The following is a 20,114-nucleotide window of genomic DNA, read 5'->3' as shown; positions in this document are numbered from 1 at the left end:
ACAATAGATGTATTTAATTTTTATTATTATTTCTTTAATCTAATTACAAGTTTTAATTCATTCAATTTTTAAATTTAAACCATAAAGTAGGACAAGAGGATACATTTGTTTATAATAAAAAACCTTTTATAATATTATAAGAATTATAAAAATTATTTTTATGGTTAAAGCACCTGCATTTCAACTGAGCCAATGGCATATGAGTGCAAATTTCTTGCTATGACCAAATATTTTAAATCCATTTAAAACTCAAACCCAAAACAAAAGCTTATATAAATCAATAAAATGAGGTAAAAGTATTTCGAAATCTGCATATAGTGACCGAGTTAGTCTTTATGTAATCCTTATTAAAAATCTATAAAATAAGTAATTTGGACAAAACATGATATTTTTATTTATTTAAGGTAAAATATAAAATCACAAATTATTAATTATTAGCAAACTTATGCATCATACTATATATAAATAATAACCTTTTAAAGCTACGCCGAGATTAATTATTAAAAATAAAAAGCAAATGGCTAAATACATCATCAATCACGTCTATATATTAAAAAAAATGTATCCATGACAATGTAAATATTTATGTATTGTAAGTCCACTATTCATTTTAATTATTATTAACTTTTCAAAAAATAATATAAATAAATATAAATAATATATTAATTATGTATAAATTTTACACTGACAATATATAAATATTATACTTGTTTCAAAACTCAAAAGTTAATACATTTTGGAATATGCTGAGGGAGAATACAAGCTGAAATGCAGCTACCTTATCACAAATAAACTAATCCAATTATTAAGACAACATTAATTTAATAATATAAGATCCTACTTAAAAATGTGAGCAACACTTAATAAGAAAACTAATTACACAACACAATTTTTTTTTATTTCTTACCATATAAGATTAGATATTATCGGTATTATAAAAAAAAAAGTATTAAATAATTAATTAATTAGCAATAATAATATTAGGATATCCAGTGCGGGTAAGAAACAGAACATAGAGGCCCCGTCCGAAACAGTATCGTTTTATCCACTTGTGGTGCAACCGGCTATTCCCGGTAATCCCTCTTACATGGAACAAGTTTAGAAATAAACCAAACTGGCTGAGACGGTAGTTACACTTTCTGTGTAGGACTCGCTTTCTACCGTTCTTCTTTCGCTATAAATATCAGCTTTAGATCACGTGCTCATTTTTTCCTTACTCCTTTTGCGTTAAGCGCCAATCTCTCCGACCGCCATTTCTCTGCGATATCGCCGCCGAATCACCGTAGTTTCCGCCGGTTAATCTTCTCTTTCTCGCCGTCTTCAGGTTCGCGTATTCTCCTCCTTTCACTTCTCATTAACCTTCGTTTGCCGTTGGTTTTCTCAGATCTGTCTCTATTGATAAATTGCACTCGTTCCTGCATCACAATTTCCGAATTTAACTCTGTTGTTAGGAATTTTTGTTGTTGCTTCGGTTTGTTGTTTGAGTCGTGTAATTCTTCAGGTTTTTAAACCTGGATCTTGAATGTTACTTGTTTTTTATTCAATGTGTCATTTGTTGCTTTGTTATTACATTATATCTTCCGAATTTGATGATGCAATTTGAAAATGTTTTGTTTTGTCAAATATGCACTGAGATTGTTTTTTTGTGTAGAGTATAACTAGTTTTAATCAATTGGATCATTTTGTTCTCACTTTTGCCCCACCAATTGTTTGGATCGTTTTGATTGTGACTTGTAAACGTGCATACTGAAGGTGATGATGTTTGTAGGTTGAAGATGTTTTGTTGAAAATGCACTGAGATGTTGTTTGGTTTTTGTTTGTTCCCACTCTGTTCCCAATTGTGAAGCTTAATTAGAATTTGGATCATTGGTTTTATGTTTTCTGTTTTCTGTTTTTTTGTTTTACTAATTTGAATATTTGGAACGTGTTTGTTTCAGTTTTGTATTTCACTTCGGATAATTATTAATTTTCTGGTTGCAGGTAATATTTATTTTTTATATTCATTTTGGTATTGGAGAAGTGTAGAAAATGGATGGACCTTTGGGACTTCGGAAAGTCGGCTCGATCTGCTCTATATCTGAGATGGAAGATCTTGATCTCTCGCGTCTCCTTGACAAGCCAAAGTTGACCATAGAGAGGAAGAGTTCATTTGATGAGAGGTCTTTTAGTGAAATGTCAGCTAGTTTTGCTAGAGCGGGCTTGGATAGCTATGAAACTTATTCGCCCGGAGGAAGATCTGGTTTTAACACACCTGCTTCGTCTGTGCGAAATTCATTTGAGCCTCACCCTATGGTTGCTGATGCATGGGAGTCCCTCCGAAAATCTCTAGTCTATTTCAGAGGTCAGCCAGTTGGCACTATTGCAGCTGTTGATCATCAGTCAGAGGAAGTTCTAAACTATGATCAGGTGAGTTCCTCAATCAATGCTGAAATGTCATAATTACAGTTTTGGGGTGCGGACAAATTTTGTGGCACTTGAGACATGGAAAGAAAATCATGCTATGCCAGCTATGGTGGGTTAAGTTGTCCTTTATATGCATCTTTATCACTTAAGTTTGAATATAATGGTACTCTAAATATAAATACTTGAAATTAAAGGTCTAATATATATTTGAGGTACACAAAATTAAAAGATCAAACTACCAATAGTCTTTTGATAATTGTAAAGGTTTCCGGGGCCATTTGAACATGAAACATCAACAATTTATTTGTGACTACAACTTTTATGATACTAGATACATGATCTCTAACAAGTTGAGACATGACAGCAAATGCTTAGACTTTAATCTTTATGAAGAAACTCTGGGATTGTGTTAGTGGTGGCCCTGAAAAACATCAAAGCACCATAAATTAAATCTTTCTACTGTTACACATAGAAAGAGGACAGCTAAGATTCAGTATGATATTTACTGATATGTTTTCTCTTATAGGTTTTTGTTCGAGATTTCGTGCCAAGTGCTCTAGCCTTTTTAATGAATGGCGAACCAGAAATAGTTAAGAACTTCTTATTGAAGACACTTCATCTTCAGGGGTGGGAAAAAAGAGTAGATCGATTTAAGCTTGGTGCTGGTGTTATGCCAGCGAGCTTCAAAGTCCTTCATGACCCTGTTCGGAAAACAGATACTCTTGTTGCAGATTTTGGTGAAAGTGCAATTGGAAGAGTTGCTCCTGTTGACTCTGGATTCTGGTGGATCATTTTGCTCCGTGCTTACACAAAGTCTACAGGGGACTTATCTTTGGCTGAATCCTCAGACTGTCAAAAGGGAATGAAGCTTATATTGACTCTATGCTTGTCTGAGGGATTTGATACATTCCCAACTCTGCTTTGTGCTGATGGATGCTCCATGATTGATCGAAGAATGGTAAGGAATAATTTGCAGTTGTTTCTCAGTATGTTGATAAAATAATGTTGTTTATTTTGTTGGGATATACGAATGGTGTTTGGTGTACTCTATTGTTTGTGCAAAGCTGGCCATTTTATAGTGCAAGGTGATGCAAGTGCAATTAGCTTTGTTATTACAAGTCTTGCTCGTATTTCACTGTTAGTTATCAATAGGAGACAGGGTTTGAAATACACTCATATATTTAGGTTATTTGGAAAAACTTTCATATTTTATTAATTGTTTCTTTCTTTTTTCTGCAGGGTGTTTATGGCTACCCTATAGAGATTCAAGCACTTTTCTTCATGGCATTGAGATGTGCTTTGGCAATGCTGAAACAGGATGATGCAGAAGGAAAAGAATGTGTAGAGCGTATTGCGAAGCGTTTGCATGCACTAACTTATCACATGCGGAGTTACTTTTGGCTTGACTTCCAACAGCTAAATGACATTTATCGGTACAAGACGGAGGAGTATTCACATACTGCAGTAAATAAGTTTAATGTTATTCCCGATTCAATTCCAGATTGGGTATTTGACTTTATGCCAACACGTGGGGGCTACTTTATTGGAAATGTTAGTCCAGCCCGGATGGATTTTCGTTGGTTTGCTTTAGGCAATTGTATTGCAATTCTATCATCTCTAGCAACTCCAGAGCAATCAATGGCTATCATGGATCTTATTGAAGCTCGGTGGGATGAGCTGGTCGGAGAAATGCCCCTAAAAATATCTTATCCTGCAATAGAGAGCCACGAGTGGCGGATTGTTACTGGTTGTGATCCCAAAAATACCAGATGGAGTTACCATAATGGAGGATCTTGGCCAGGTTCTTCCTTTCTTTCATCACGCTTAATTATTTGAAATGCATTTAACATGGGTGTTGGCTGGAATCAGGATAACATTTTGAGAAATGTTATTTGCACATCTTAGTTGTACGGCAAAGCTTAGACACTTTGGACTTTGGGAAAGAAAGGAGACATAAAATGCATTAAAATTGTGCTTCTCATTTATTTTGCCAAGCATCTACAATAGATGAGACATAAAAAACATTGAAAGTTGTGTTTCTCTCATTTAGTTTCCCAAATTGCAAATCAAAATTAGGGAATTTCAATATAGTTTAATGTAGGAAATGGTACTAAAACCAAAGTGTGGTATATGACTGATATGACTGATTGATAGAATGCATGCTGTACTCTTGATGTTGGCCTGGGTTTAGGACTTGACTTTTCCCCTATGGATACGCTGGTTAATGTTCTGGGATGAGGTTATTACTTCAGGTTTAGGTTGATGAAATCTCTTCTACCATACTTTCGACTAAGTTAGTCTTACTTTACCCTTACAACAATTTACACATATTTAATCTGGTCTTGAAGAAAATTACTTGTTACTTGATATTATTTATACATAATTTATCAATGCACAGCTTTAAATTGTCTTCTCAAGAAGTGCTTCTTAGAAAAAACGTAGTTATGTACTTGCATGCATTTTTTATATATTTAAAATATTATCTATTTCCATTTGAAGAAGGTTTTTTTACTGTTCCTCCTCAAGACATGGATATTGGGATCATCCTCCAACATCTTAATATTATATGGAATTTGAAATGAAGTTTTATTATTAGCCCATGTGTTTTTATCTTGTCCTCATGAATTTGCTGGCTGTACCTATGACAACATTTCATTCATAGCATATCAGTCTATATGATAAGGCTCATACCAAGCCAAGGGTTATTAATGTGTACAAAAGGGGTAAAAGGAAAGTTTGGCTTGAATAACAAACTTTCCTTTTACTGCCAGTTAAGGCAGTTAAGGGAAGGGAGGGAATTCTATAAATAGTAGCTAGGTTAGTAGGGTAGTTAGCTTTTACTTTGTAACTAGTAGCTAACTGATTTGGAATCAGTGAGAAAAGGATCGTGGGATCCAATTCAATTCTTGTAATTCTTGCCTAAAATTCTAATAAAAAATACTAGAACCCTAGCAGATCCAAGTTGGAATCTGTGTTAGGGGCAATTCTCTTCTAAATCTTCCCTTTTCTACTCGTTTGGATACCAGTGTCTATCACTGGTATCAGAGCACCATTCTGGTGCCTGAGGTTGTGAGTCCAACCACGCTGCAATTAGGATTGGTGTATGGTTTCTACTCGTAGCATGGCTAAGGAGAATGACAGTGAGGGACAAGACAGAGGAGGCACGCGACAAGAAAGAGAAGAGATAAGGATGAAGTTGGAATTGTATGAAGCACGCACCAAGAAGTTGGAGGATTTGATGTTTGCAGTGGCAACCAAACTGGGTGTGAGCCCAGAGGAGCACTCGTTTGGAGGAGGCAGTGAGCAAGAGGAGGAGGTTGACAGTCATCCAAGAAATGCAGGCCATGATAGGTGGAGGAAGTTGGAAATCCCTATCTTTACGGGGGATGATGCTTATGGATGGGTGCAGAAGTTAGAAAGATATTTCTCACTACGTTCTGTTTCTGAAGCAGAAAAGATGAGGGCTACGATGGTGGCTCTGGATGGTAGAGCACTCAGTTGGTATCAATGGTGGGAGGGATGTAACCCTTATCCTACGTGGGAGTGTTTCAAGTTGGCGGTGGTGAGACGTTTCCAGCCAGCAATGGCCCAAAATCCTTTTGAGTTACTTTTATCACTCAAGCAGGAAGGTGGGGTAGAGGCATATGTGGAAGAGTTTGAGAAGTTTGCAGGGGCCTTAAGGGGCATTGATCAAGAGTTTGTTAGAGGAGTTTTCTTAAACGGGCTCAAGGAGGAAGTAAGGGTGGAAGTCAGGTTGTATGAGCTCAAGACTCTTCCAGAATTAATTTAGAAGGCTATATTAATTGAGCAGAGGAACCAGGTGGTGAATAGGAAGGCTCAAGCAGGGTACCAGAGGCTCCCAGGGTCAACCAGATCCAACTCCTATAACAGGGTGGTTACCTTGGAGCCCTCTGTATCTAATAGCTACAGAAAGGAGGGGTCATCTGTGGGGAGTGTATCCGTTCCATCAAAATCTAGCTCAGATGGTGCTGTTTCCAAGTTGGGGGGTGACTTTAGGAGGCTCACCAGTGCAGAGTTAAAGGAGAAGAGGGAGAAGGGGCTCTGTTTTAGGTGTGATGAGCCGTTTTCCAGAGACCACAGATGCAAGAATAGGCAGTTGCACATGTTATTGATGGCTGATGAGGAGGATGAGGATGAAGAGGGGGAAGGGGAGCCTGAGGTAGAGACCTTTCACTCCTTACAGCTTTCTCTATGCTCTATGAAGGGTTTCACATCAACTAAGTCTTGGAAAATGGAGGGTAAGTTGGGCAATCATTCAGTGGTGATCCTCATTGATTGTGGAGCATCCCACAACTTCATATCCAAGGATTTGGTGGAACTCTTGCACTTACCCAAGGAGGATACCAAAGCCTATGTGGTTGAGGTAGGGGATGGACATCTCATCAAGTGTAGAGGAAGATGTTCTAACCTCACCCTGAGTATGCAACAATTACAGGTAACCCAAGATTTTTACTTGTTTGCTTTGAAAGGGGTAGATGTGGTTCTGGGTCTAGAGTGGTTGGCAAGTTTGGGAGAAGTCCAGGCTGATTTTGGGAGAATGACATTGACAATGAAGAGAGGGGATGCCAGAATCATTCTTCAAGGGGACCCTGCCCTATCTAGAACAGAGTTGGCTCTAGGAGCCTTCAATCAGGTGTTGCTCAGTGAAGGGGAAGGATTGTTGCTCCAATATGAATCTCCAGAGGTAAATAATTCAGAACTGGTGGTCCATCCAGAGATAGAGGAAGTGTTAATTCAGTATGCAGAAGTGTTTCAAGACATCAAAGGGTTGCCTCCTGCTAGAAGTCATGATCATGCTATCCACTTAAAAGAGGGAGCTGAGATTCCCAATTTGAGGCCATATAGGTGTCCTTATTATCAGAAGTCTGAGATAGAAAGGCTGGTCACTGAAATGTTAGAAGCAGGGGTAATAAGGCCAAGTATAAGTCCCTACTCTAGTCCTATCATCTTGGTTAGGAAAAAGGATGGGGGATGGAGGTTTTGTGTTGATTATAGGGCACTTAATAGGATTACTGTCCCTAATAAGTTCCCTATACCTCTGATTGAGGAACTGTTGGATGAAATTGGAGGTGCTAGGGTGTTCTCTAAGCTGGATCTTAAGTCAGGATACCACCAAATCAGAATGAGGCCAGAGGATGTTGGGAAAACTGCCTTCAGGACTCATGAAGGTCATTATGAGTTTCTGGTCATGCCTTTTGGGCTGACCAATGCCCCTTCCACTTTCCAATCCCTCATGAATGAGGTCCTAAAACCATTTCTAAGGAAGTTCACATTGGTCTTCTTTGATGATATCTTGGTATATAGTCCTGATGTTGAGTCACATGTCTATCATCTCAGGGAGGTTTTGGCTCTGCTGCTTCAGAACCATCTCCAAGCTAATAAAAAGAAGTGTAGCTTTGGCCAGGCTAGCATTGAGTACCTAGGACATGTTATTTCAAAGGAAGGTGTGGCTGCTGATCAGTCTAAGGTGGCTGCTATGAAGACTTGGCCTCAGCCCAACAACATCAAGAGTTTGAAAGGGTTCCTGGGGTTGCTAGGGTGTTCTCTAAGCTGGATCTTAAGTCAGGATACCACCAAATCAGAATGAGGCCAGAGGATGTTGGGAAAACTGCCTTCAGGACTCATGAAGGTCATTATGAGTTTCTGGTCATGCCTTTTGGGCTGACCAATGCCCCTTCCACTTTCCAATCCCTCATGAATGAGGTCCTAAAACCATTTCTAAGGAAGTTCACCTTGGTCTTCTTTGATGATATCTTGGTGTATAGTCCTGATGTTGAGTCACATGTCTATCATCTCAAGGAGGTTTTGGCTCTGCTGCTTCAAAACCATCTCCAAGCTAATAAAAAGAAGTGTAGCTTTGGCCAGGCTAGCATTGAGTACCTAGGACATGTTATTTCAAAGGAAGGTGTGGCTGCTGATCAGTCTAAGGTGGCTGCTATGAGGACTTGGCCTCAGCCCAACAACATCAAGAGTTTGAGAGGGTTCCTGGGGCTAACTGGCTACTATAGAAGGTTTGTGAGGGACTATGGGAGGTTAGCCAAACCTTTGACTGATCTTCTTAAAAAAGATTCTTTCTTATGGGTTCCAGAGGCTACTGTTGCTTTTGAAGGGTTGAAAACTGCTATGATGGAGTTACCCTTGTTGGCTGCCCCTGACTTCAACAAACAGTTTGTGGTGGAAACTGATACTTCCAGTTTAGGGCTGGGTGCTGTTTTGATGCAAGAGGGGAGACCTCTAGCCTTCTGGAGCAGAGGATTATCCATCAAAGCTCAACAGAAGTCTGTTTATGAGAGGGAATTAATGGCTCTTGTCCAAGCTATACAAAAATGGAGGCATTATCTTATGGGGAGGCATTTCATCATCAGGACAGACCAGAGAAGCTTAAAATTTCTCACTGAACAGAGACTATTCTCAGATGAACAGTTTAAATGGGCAGTTAAGTTGGTGGGCTTAGATTTTGAGATACAATACAAGCCAGGCAAGACCAACTCTGCTGCTGATGCTCTGTCTAGGAGGATGATGTACACTGCTATTTCAGTATTGAATAATGAGGAGGTGGAAGAATGGCTTCAAGAGTTGCAATTGGATCCTAAATGGAAGCAAATGTTACAAGACCTCACTGTTTCACCCAAGGGTCACCCTGGTTATGAGTTGAAGAAGGGTATCTTATACTACAAGGGTAGGTTATTGCTGTCCAAACAGTCTAACAGAATTCCCCTCATCATTTCAGAATGCCATGAAACTCCTACTTGTGGGCACTCAGGGTTTTTCAGAACCTACAAAAGGATCTCTAGTTTTCTGTTTTGGGAAGGGATGAAGGGAGATATCAAGGCTTTTGTAGAAGGGTGTGACATTTGCCAACGAAATAAATACTCTACACTGTCCCCTGCTGGTTTACTCCAACCTCTACCTGTTCCTCAACAGGTTTGGATGGATATTTCTATGGATTTCATAGGTGGATTACCTAGAGTGAAGGGGATGGATACCATCTATGTAATAGTGGATAGACTCACCAAATATGCTCATTTTTTTCCTTTAGGGCACCCTTTCTCAGCTAAGGAGGTGGCTGCTATATTCATCAAGGAAGTGGTTAAACTACATGGGTTTCCTGCTACAATTGTTTCAGATAGGGATCCTATTTTCTTGAGTCAATTCTGGAAGGAAATCTTTAAATTGGCTGGAACTCAACTCAAGCTAAGTACCTCATACCACCCTCAAACAGATGGCCAAACTGAGGTCACCAATAGGTGTTTGGAGACTTATCTCAGGTGTTTTGTAGGGCCAAAACCCAAGCAGTGGGTGAAGTGGTTGCATTGGGCAGAATTTTGGTTTAATTCTAATTACAATGGGTCCACTGGAATGACTCCTTTCAGGGCACTCTATGGCAGGGAAGCTCCCCTACTGGTTAAGGCTGGAACAATTCCATCCAAGGTGGAAGAGGTGAATAGATTGTGCAATCAGAGGGATAGCATCATAGAGGAACTCAAGGGTAATCTGGATAAGGCTCAGAATATGATGAAGCAGCATGCTAATAAGCATAGAAGGGATATTGTGTTTGAAGTAGGGGATTGGGTCTATCTCAAGCTCCAACCCTACAAGATGAAGTCTCTCATCTATAGACCTTGTGCTAAACTAGCCCCCAGATATTATGGACCCTATGAGGTGATTAAAAAGGTTGGGGTGGTGGCTTATCACTTAGCTTTGCCTGCTCATTCCAAAATCCACCCAGTCTTCCATGTTTCTCTGTTAAAGAAGGCTCTGAAACCCCACCAATTACCACAACCTCTCCCTGCTATGCTGAATGAAGAACATGAGCTGGAAGTAGTGCCTGAGATCATCCTTGAAAAGAGGATGGACAGCCAAGGCAACTTAGAAGTTCTGGTGCAGTGGCAAGCATTACCAGAGCATGAAGCTACTTGGGAAGCAGCCACAACCATACAAGACCAGTTCCCTAGCTTTCAACTTGAGGACAAGTTAAAACTATTAGGGGAGGGTAATGATAAGGCTCATACCAAGCCAAGGGTTATTAATGTGTACAAAAGGGGTAAAAGGAAAGTTTGGCTTGAATAACAAACTTTCCTTTTACTGCCAGTTAAGGCAGTTAAGGCAGTTAAGGGAAGGGAGGGAATTCTATAAATAGTAGCTAGGTTAGTAAGGTAGTTAGTTTTTGACTAGTAGCTAACTGATTTGGAATCAGTGAGAAAAGGATCGTGGGATCCAATTCAATTCTTGTAATTCTTGCCTAAAATTCTAATAAAAAATACTAGAACCCTAGCAGATCCAAGTTGGAATCTGTGTTAGGGGCAATTCTCTTCTAAATCTTCCCTTTTCTACTCGTTTGGATACCAGTGTCTATCACTATACCATTTTTTGAGGGAACTCCTCAAGGTGTGCTTCGACATGCTTGGCTCTTTTCGAAAGATGCTTCCATTAGGTTTGACCGTTTGAAACTACTGCACTGAAAGTAAAGTCTGCCCACTGTATGATATGCCATGTTTGAATATTTGTAATGTTGCAAATGGCATCATATTAAATGTGTGAGAACACAATTAAACTGTGGACAAACCTTGGCTATTATTAGTATTGTTGTTTTTTAACTGTAAGATGGTTGGAACTTGGCACATGAAACATGTTTGATTATTCTTACCATATGATATAAATAAATTTATAGTCAGACAGTTCTGATATGGTTTATTTATTGACTTTTATTTCCTTTGTTACTTGCTTGAGTGCAGTGCTCCTTTGGTTAGTAACAGCTGCTTGCATAAAAACGGGGCGACCACAAATTGCAAGACGTGCAATTGAGCTTGCCGAGAGTCGTTTACTGAAGGATGGGTGGCCTGAATATTATGATGGTAAACTTGGTAGATATGTAGGCAAACAAGCTAGAAAATACCAAACATGGTCTATTGCAGGTTATCTGGTGGCAAAGATGATGCTAGAGGACCCATCACACTTGGGAATGATTTCCCTGGAAGAGGACAGGCAAATGAAGCCAGTGATAAAAAGATCATCATCTTGGACGTGCTAAAAAGATTGGGCAATAGATAAATAGTACAGAAGGAGTAGAAAAACAACACTTAGAAGGTGAGAGATATTGTTGTTTCAATACACGGCACCATTCTTGGCAATTTGCTTCCTCATAGGCTTTGTTGAAAATTTGGCTTTGTATAAAATAGCTACTGCTGCTGAGACTGGCGTCATGCTTTTCCCAAATAACAGAAAAGACACATGGTCATGTTTTTTTAGGTTCCTGCTATTGTCCCACTTGTTGCCTAGGATTATTAGCAACAAGAAGTCAAAGTATGAAACATTCTTCATTAAATTAATGTATTTCACCCATTTCCCTAGTTTTAGTATTTTAAATTATGTTCCCTGTAACCGTTGTAGTTACTATGATTGTGGTTATTACTGTCGTTGCAGTATGAATTATTTTAGGATTAAAAAAATATTTTTGAATTCAATGCGACCTAATGTAGCCATAATATTGTAATTTGGGGTCATGTTTGTAGTGTCACCATAACCACAATATTGTGGTTGTAGAACTTGATGTTGTGCACAATTTAAATCATAAGCCTTCTTGTTAAAGGGTTGAAATACTATGACCAATGGGTCAAGTCTTAAATTTTTACTTTCTTCACAAATGCAATGAACTTTCCCTATGAATTTTATTAGCTGTTTCTCTTACCAAGACAACTTTTCTTACAAAACTAGACTGCAGATATTTGTAGTTTATTGATTTGATACACTGTTATGCCCTTATTTAATGACTTCGACTTTGATCCCAAGACCTAACACGTTCACCTATTGCCTATGCTTTTCTGATTTCAATCTATCCATTTCACCATTCTTCAACATCTGCTTCCACATAATACTATTTTAAAAGTTATCATTAAACATAATAAAATGATAGTTTTTATCTAATTATTTTTTTTTTTCATCTATCAGAGGTGTAAAAATTCAGAAAGTGATTATACAATGATCTCAAATTCTCAATTGTGAATTGTCTACATCAATGGTTATATTATTTAGAAGTTATTATCTCCTTAGAACTGCCATATGGAAAATCCTATTGACATTATACATTATTTTACTAAGCTCATTTGATTTTCATTTTTATCATTGGAATGTAAATGTAACATTTTGTTTGGATAATATTATCTACATTTACCAATTCCAACACCTATCAAGTGAGAGAATATAATTTTGACATTTACTTTGCATTAGTTGGCATGTACTTGACATTAATGTTGTATTTGGAAATATGTATACATTATTTGTCCGAGTCTTATATATTATCATTGTATCATCCATTATTCATATTTTATCATTATTGAATTTCAAATTCAAAAAAAAAAAAAACAAATGCATGGTGGATGATGTACTAACTGTATATAAATTTTTCTACCAATAATCTAAACTGATTGGGAAAGGCTAATAGTGTTGACCCTTTTATATGAATTACTAAGAAATTTTAACTTTGTGGAACCATGTTCATTTTATTGTTTTTATTTCCAGAGTAAGTTTTCATTTTTGTTTTAAGAGCTTGCTTGAGGAATGGATAACTAAAAGGTATCTAAAATTGTGATTATATATATAGCCTTTTATCACAAGCTAAAGATGTAATTTCAATTTCAATTTATGAATAAGCAAGCATTTTAACATTTACAGAGGACACCCAATATATAAAAAGTGAACAATTGAAAATTCTTTCTAATTGTCCTTTCCATAAATAGAATATTTTGATTTATATTATCATTTTTGGCCATATTTCTGACATTTGTTTAATTTGTTCCTTCAATCATTCATTCAATCATTGATTGTGAATTAATTATTATCAATCCTTGTTGGAGAAATTATGATGTCGCGACAGAGAACCAGAAGAGCAGAACTACCTCCTGCTCAAGATGTAATATCTCTCTCTTATTTTTTACATGCAAATTTCAATTTTGATTTCAACCCATCTCAAGATTCATCTTTGCCAAAAAAGATTAAATTTTTCCCTTTTAAATAAAAGAAAAGCTTTTGAATTGTTGTTATGTGATTATTTTTTCTTTTGCTATAATGATTTTCTGAAACATTATTACATTGGTATAGGTATTCTCATGCCAAAATTTGTTGCAAGTTGTCATGTAAAGTTGTACATATATTACATTGCATTTTATTATGGGAATTAGAGTAATTGTACTTGAACAAACTTACACTCAAATTAAGTTGATAACTCTTTAATTCCATTTTATCTTCAAGGGAAAGCTTCAAATTGTGAACACATCGAGTAAAGATCTGTTGTTCAAATCATGCCTCATACATTATCTCATGTCAATAAATACATACAATTTTAATTAAAAAGTTTAAACTTTCATTATTAATGATGTTTTTACTTTATTACTATTATACGAAACAATATATACCTGAGATAACAAATATCTTTTTATGTTATTTCATGCAATTATTGTTTCCTTCTAAATGGCTAAAAGCATATGCATGGTTGAGATACATCTCAAACTAAACATGAAAAGTGTGCTTTAAGAGGCACTTTTTGACAAAAGAAGAATTTCCTCCTTTAATCTAATAGTAGTTTGGAGATGTTCAAAATCCAAAATAAATAAAGCTGGAGTCTTTTAGTAAAAGGGTGTTTGAATTAAGCAAAATGGTATGCATTTGTTATCCTTAGATTTGTGTTTATTATACTAGATGAACAGTTTATAACTTGGTGTTCAAAAATAGAGTTCATTTGTTTGTGAGGGCTTTATTTTATAATATGCAAAGTTTTGTACTATCAAATCCCATTGGGTTGTCTTTTCTATATTCTGTAGGTTTTGATGCTTCTTGAGACACTGTTTATTTATTTTAGTCAAATTTCATATATCTTGTGCTGTGAAATGCAGAATATTGATAAATTAGAGAAAGTTGTAAACGAGGGCAATTATTATGGAGCACAACAAATGTACAAGTCCATTAGTGCAAGGTTCAAAACCCTTCTTTCTGTTGCTTATTATAAAACCTATGTGCTTTATTGTATATACATATATATACATATATACATATATATTTGTATTTTTAGTTTCTTTTTTCATTTTAAATGTATGTTTCATGTTATCATTCATATAGTGGTTGTTGAAGTTCTTTGAAGCTTAGAAGAAATGATGATAAGCTTCATTAATTTACTCAATGACTCTACACTAACCAATACATACTTCACTACTTAAATTGTAGACATTGATCAGCATTCTCAAAACTTTGCTGCAGATATGTATCTGCTGAGAGGTACTCTGAAGCACTAGATATTCTACATTCTGGAGCTTGTATTCAATTGACTCAAGGACAGGTTTACATTTTCTATTTCAAATGCATGGTTGGAGATTCAGGAACCCTTTTATATTTATTTGATTAATTTTAACACATATCTTGGTAACAGAACATTTATTTTTATGATAAAAAATATATGGTAATAGTTTTAACATTTGATCAACAACAAAGTTTAACTCTGAACTTTTTCTTTATCTAAGGTCATATGTGGAGCAGAACTTGCTTTATTATTTGTGGAGACATTAGGAAAAGGGAAAATTCCTTATGATGATGAAACTCTTGGTGAGTTCTTATTATGTCTAAGTTTTAATTTTATCAGCTATTTATTTTGTATGTTCTTGTAATGCATTTTGTTATGGTCACATAATATAACAATTTCATAGTTCTTATTTGGTTTCATATAGTATTTAACTATGGAACTTTCCTTCTTATCACTAATAAATTTGAATGGTAGATCTTGTCAAGAGAATCTTCGAAAAATTTCCTCAAGTTCCATTGCCACCACATTTGTGGGATGTTGATGACATGCAACAGCTTTCTGAAGAGATTAGAACTGCAAAAGCACGTGTTGAAGGCTGCTACTCATTCTTAAAAGCTGCTATCAAGTGAGACTTCACAAAATCTAAAACATTCTAGATTATAATTTGCATTTTTTTCGGCAAAGAAACATTGTATTAAACTGGGCACAAAGGGTGCCCGCCAAATACAAAAGGAACGATTAACTAGTGATTTATTTAGAGGCTAAAGTAATACAAAGTTTCAGATCCATATACCGATTTGCAGAAGATAAAAAGTTTGAGTTACAAATGAGGAGAACCAAATCGAAGATCTAGTCTGAATTAAATCAAATAAGTACACATAACGCACTTCTTTGCCTAAAAAGATAGCTTCATTCCTCATAATTCAGATCGACCACACAACTATAATTTGCATGTACTGAATTCATTCTCTTTTCTGTGCAAGTGAGTCACAACCTTTCTATAAAAAGAACTAATTTGTGTTACTTTATTTTGAGCATTATAGTATTCATTTCACAGAAAGAGATCAATACACTGATAACTGATGAATTCTATAGTAAATCTGCTGCAACATTACTGAAGCCACTTACATGTTTCATTTATGCAAGAAGTACTTAAAATATATGGAAAGTGATTGGTGTACCTTTTGCATTTCCTTTTCATAGTTGTTGTTTATAACCCAAATTACATAATTCTAAATACAAGACTTACTCTTGTTGAATTTTGTGTAACTTTAGCATTACAAGGTTCTGTATATCAGCATGGTTATGTATGCTTCTTTAAGTTATAATCTTGTGTTACCCTGCATAATATTTTAGGCCTTGCTGCTATTATAATCAGGTGGTCTTCTGAATTTGGAGCAAGTAGTACCGGATCGCCGGAACTGCACATTATGCTAGCTGAATACATATATTCTGAAAGCCCTGAGGTGGTATGTTTCACATTGATCATAAGATCATCCGATCTCACGAGCAGGATCACGATTTTGACTACCATGGATATGACAATAGCTTTACACTATTATGAATATTAATATATTTATTACATGCAGGATATGGGTAGAGTAACATATCATTTTGTAAGAGGAAATGATCCAAACAAGTTTGCTTCTACTCTAGTGAATTTTTTGGGCAAGGTCAATTTCCTCACTTTCATATTCCTTGTTGTTTGGTTCATCTTAACAGAATTTTTCGAGGCATGCAAAATGGTATCAATATTAATTGTAGTATGATTCATTCATATGTTATATTACTGATATAATTTTTAAATAATGTAGTGTTATCCTGGTGAAGATGATTTGGCCATTGCTAGAGCAGTTTTAAGGTAAAAAAAACATTTTTAAGAACTTATTTTTCACTGAGATTTCCTTGGATTATTTTCATTTTTCCACACCCTTTGATGAAATTTAAGTTTTTGATTACTGCATTATGATTATAGTGCTTAGACATTCTTAGCATAATTTTTGTATTTTTATTTTATGATAGGTATTTATGTTTAGGTAATTTGAAAGATGCAAATATACTAATGGGAGAGATAAAGAAGCAAGCTGAGTCTACAGAGGTTCAGTTTCCTCAAACAGATTTGATGCAGTTCATCATTTTTCTTCTGCAAACGTAAGCTTTCTGTAATATTTGATTGTTATGTTGATCAAATTGTGTTTTAAATTACCAAAAAGGCGTTGGTCTAGTGGTGTAAGGCCCCGTTGGATCTCCAAGGTTGAGGGTTCAATTCCTGGGAGAAACACTTGTTGGGAGGGGTAGTCACAAACTCTAGAGAGATTAGTTTCTTATCCAAAAAGGCAAGGAGATACTAGACAAAAAATTGTATTTTAAATTTAGACATACTGAAGAGACATTTTGCATCACTTCACTATGATTTGAAGAATATTGATAGTTTGTTTTAACAGGAAACCCTAGATTTTTTCATCACTTGTATTTAATTATGTTATACTTATGTGGATCTATTCCTTAGAATGGAAGAAAATAAATTAAACTAAACTAAGCATCTTATTCGCACTCATATAAGGCTGAGTTTGCGAATTGGTTTTTGATGGAGAATGAAGGGAAAACAAATGCTTAAAAGACATTCATTAGTATATTTCATAACTCTTAAGTTTTTATCTTCTTTAACTATTCAAAAATCGATTAGGAATGTGACGCTAAAGTGAAGTATAGTACTCATCATTATTTATTGTGTCAACTCCTTCTTTTAAAATTATTTTGTGTTTGATGCAGGATGGAGAGAAATGCTCCACCACTTTTTAATATGTTAAGAGCAAATTTTAAGCCAAGTATTGACAGGGAGCCTGCATTCCATGAGGTCACCTTACTTACCAAACCATGTCATTTCCTATATTTCCTCTTTTATTGAAGCTAGCTACCATTTTACTAAATAAATAAATAAATACACCCGACCCGAGTTAAGTTACACCAGTTATACTCAATCTTAGTCATTTATTTTCTTAAATTCAACAGATCAAATGAGTGAAACTTAAAAATTATTTTGTTAGATCAGCTGCATAGGAAGGGAGAGGAGAAGAAGAAGAGAGAAGGGAGAGGAGAAATGCAAATGGAATTGATAATAGAGATAAGGCCAAAGGGCCAATACATATAGGAAGTTAAGTAAATACAAAAGACAAGACTACCCTTTACTAATAACTAAAATACATTTAACATTCCCCCTCAAACTCAAGATGCGTTAATCGAAAGCATTGAAAGTTTGTTAGTCAAGAAACGAAAACGTTGAGTAGAATGAGGTTTGGTAAACAAATCAGCAATCTGCAACGAAGAAGAAATGAAGGGTAAGGTGATGGTGCCATGTTGGAAGTGGTGACGTGTGAAGTGACAATCAATCTCAATGTGTTTAGTACGCTCATGAAAGACAGAGTTATGAGCGATTTGAATAGCACTCTTATTGTCACAGTACATGGGAGTGGGTTCAGGTTGATCAACACCCAAAGAAGCAAGTAACCAACGCAACCAAACTATTTCAGCAGTGGTGGTTGCCATAGCACGATACTCAGCCTCTGTAGAAGAGCGAGAAATAACATCCTGCTTCTTACTCTTCCAAGATATGAGGGAATCTCCTAGAAAGATACAGAAACCTGTAGTAGACTTGCGATCAGTAGGATCCCCAGCCCAATCAGCATCTGAATAAGCAGACAATGTCAAGGAAGAAGTTGAAGAGAAAAGAAGACTCTGAAACTGAGTGCCTCGAAGATAACGAAGGATCCGAAGAACAGCTGCCCAATGAACAGTAGTAGGAGAACTCACAAACTGGCTAACAATGTGCACTGCATAAGCAATATCGGGTCTGGTAATGGTCAGATACACCAAACTACCAACAAGAGTGCGATATAGAGTAGGTTCAGAGAGAGGAACACCATCAGAAGATGTATATCTAGCATTAGTCTCAAGAGGACTGTCAACAGCTTTAGTGTCAGAGAGACTAACCAGGTCAAGAATATCAGCAATATATTTCGATTGGGAAAGAAGATAACCCCTAGGAGATGAGGCTACTTCAATTCCCAAGAAATATGTAAGAGTACCTAAATCCTTCATCTCAAATTGTTCTGCTAGTTGCGTCTTCAACTTTGTAATCCCATCAACATCATCACCAGTAATGATCATATCATCGACATATAAAGAGATGATAATGCAACCATGAGGAGTATTTCTGACAAATAAAGCAGAATCATGTGGACTTGAAGAGAAGCCAAGAGAAGTTATCACAATAGAGAATTTCTCAAACCAAGCGCGAGGAGCTTGTTTGAGCCCATAGAGAGATTTTTGCAGCTTGCATACTTCCCCCGGATTATGAGAAACTCCAGGAGGAGGAACCATATATATTTCTTCATGAAGATCACCATTTAGAAAAGCATTTTTGACATCCATCTGAGAGATATGCCATTGACGAACAGATGCAATAGCAATAAGAGTGCGAATGGTTGTCATCTTGGCAACAGGAGCAAAAGTTTCTTCATAATCCATGCCATATTGTTGAGCATATCCCTTGGCAACAAGACGAGCTTTGTAACGCTCAATAGAACCATCAGACTTGATCTTGATCTTAAAGACCCAACGAGAACCTATAGCACGTTTGTCTGGTGGTAGAGACACCATAGTCCAAGTACCTGTTTTGTGCAAAGCAGAAAGTTCATCGTTCATAGCCTGCTGCCAAAGAGGATCAAGAACAGCCTCTTGATAGGAGGATGGCTCAGATAACCTGTGGAGAGAGGTCAAAGCAGAAGCAAAAGAAGTAGAATAAATGTTGTAAACAAAGTCAGGGAGCTGAGTGGACTTATGGATACGTTGAGGATAACGACGAGGAAGATGAGGTGGTTGAGGATGAGGATCACCAATCTGCAGAGGGTCATGGGCAGGCGGGGGGTATGAGGAGCTTCATCCCTGAAATTCTCAAAATTAAAGTCATTTGGACCATCAATATCCGCAACAAATGGATCAATATGAATGAGATCAGACCTGGTAATGTTTTGAGAGTCAGATGGAATAGAATAAAAAGGCAAATGCTCAAGAAAAACAACATGACGAGAAATATACAATTTACGAGTAGAAGGATTATAACAACGATAACCTTTCTGACCATCCCCATAACCAAGAAAGACACATATGGCAGATCGAGGAGTCAATTTACTCCGTTCAACATGAGGAAGAAGAACAAAACAAGTGGAACCAAAAACCCTCAATGATGAATAATCAGGAGGATGACCATACAACCTTTCAAAAGGAGACAAACCTGAAGTAACAGAAGAAGGAATTCTGTTAATGACATGAACCGCAGTTTTGACAGCCTAACCCCAGAACTCAGAAGGAGCCGATGCTGACAGAAGCATAGAACGGGCTG

The 20,114-nt window shown here is 36.5% G+C and overlaps 2 protein-coding genes across 2 annotated transcripts in view; both read left to right on the top strand.

Moving 5' to 3' along the window:
• LOC109354583 (alkaline/neutral invertase CINV2-like) lies at positions 1,166 to 11,774 on the top strand. The gene is made up of 5 exons (XM_019597178.1): positions 1,166 to 1,324; positions 1,981 to 2,406; positions 2,930 to 3,361; positions 3,643 to 4,204; positions 11,160 to 11,774. The coding sequence occupies exons 2-5, from the start codon at positions 2,029 to 2,031 to the stop codon at positions 11,453 to 11,455; spliced, it is 1,668 nt and encodes a 555-aa protein (XP_019452723.1). The 5' UTR covers positions 1,166 to 1,324; positions 1,981 to 2,028; the 3' UTR covers positions 11,456 to 11,774.
• LOC109353622 (Golgi to ER traffic protein 4 homolog) overlaps positions 13,204 to 20,114 on the top strand; it is an 8,039-nt gene continuing 1,128 nt past the window's right edge. Inside the window, exons 1-10 of the mRNA XM_019595954.1 lie at positions 13,204 to 13,333; positions 14,313 to 14,392; positions 14,674 to 14,752; positions 14,934 to 15,015; positions 15,188 to 15,338; positions 16,092 to 16,182; positions 16,303 to 16,386; positions 16,528 to 16,574; positions 16,736 to 16,864; positions 17,486 to 17,570. Coding sequence (XP_019451499.1) covers positions 13,283 to 13,333; positions 14,313 to 14,392; positions 14,674 to 14,752; positions 14,934 to 15,015; positions 15,188 to 15,338; positions 16,092 to 16,182; positions 16,303 to 16,386; positions 16,528 to 16,574; positions 16,736 to 16,864; positions 17,486 to 17,570 — 879 coding nt within the window. The 5' untranslated portion in view covers positions 13,204 to 13,282. The remainder of the gene's footprint in view (positions 13,334 to 14,312; positions 14,393 to 14,673; positions 14,753 to 14,933; positions 15,016 to 15,187; positions 15,339 to 16,091; positions 16,183 to 16,302; positions 16,387 to 16,527; positions 16,575 to 16,735; positions 16,865 to 17,485; positions 17,571 to 20,114) is intronic.

The sequence above is a fragment of the Lupinus angustifolius genome, chromosome LG08, assembly GCF_001865875.1.
Source record: "Lupinus angustifolius cultivar Tanjil chromosome LG08, LupAngTanjil_v1.0, whole genome shotgun sequence".
NCBI lineage: Eukaryota > Viridiplantae > Streptophyta > Magnoliopsida > Fabales > Fabaceae > Lupinus > Lupinus angustifolius.
This window is presented reverse-complemented; position numbering and strand designations above follow the sequence as displayed.

Excerpts from the sequence above, each read along its gene's own strand:
- LOC109354583 (XM_019597178.1), top strand. The coding sequence starts at position 2,029 with ATGGATGGACCTTTGGGACTTCGGAAAGTCGGCTCGATCTGCTCTATA. Across the intron at positions 2,407-2,929 it reads AAGTTCTAAACTATGATCAG|GTTTTTGTTCGAGATTTCGT; the intron begins GTGAGTTCCTCA and ends TTTCTCTTATAG. Across the intron at positions 3,362-3,642 it reads CCATGATTGATCGAAGAATG|GGTGTTTATGGCTACCCTAT; the intron begins GTAAGGAATAAT and ends TTTTTTCTGCAG.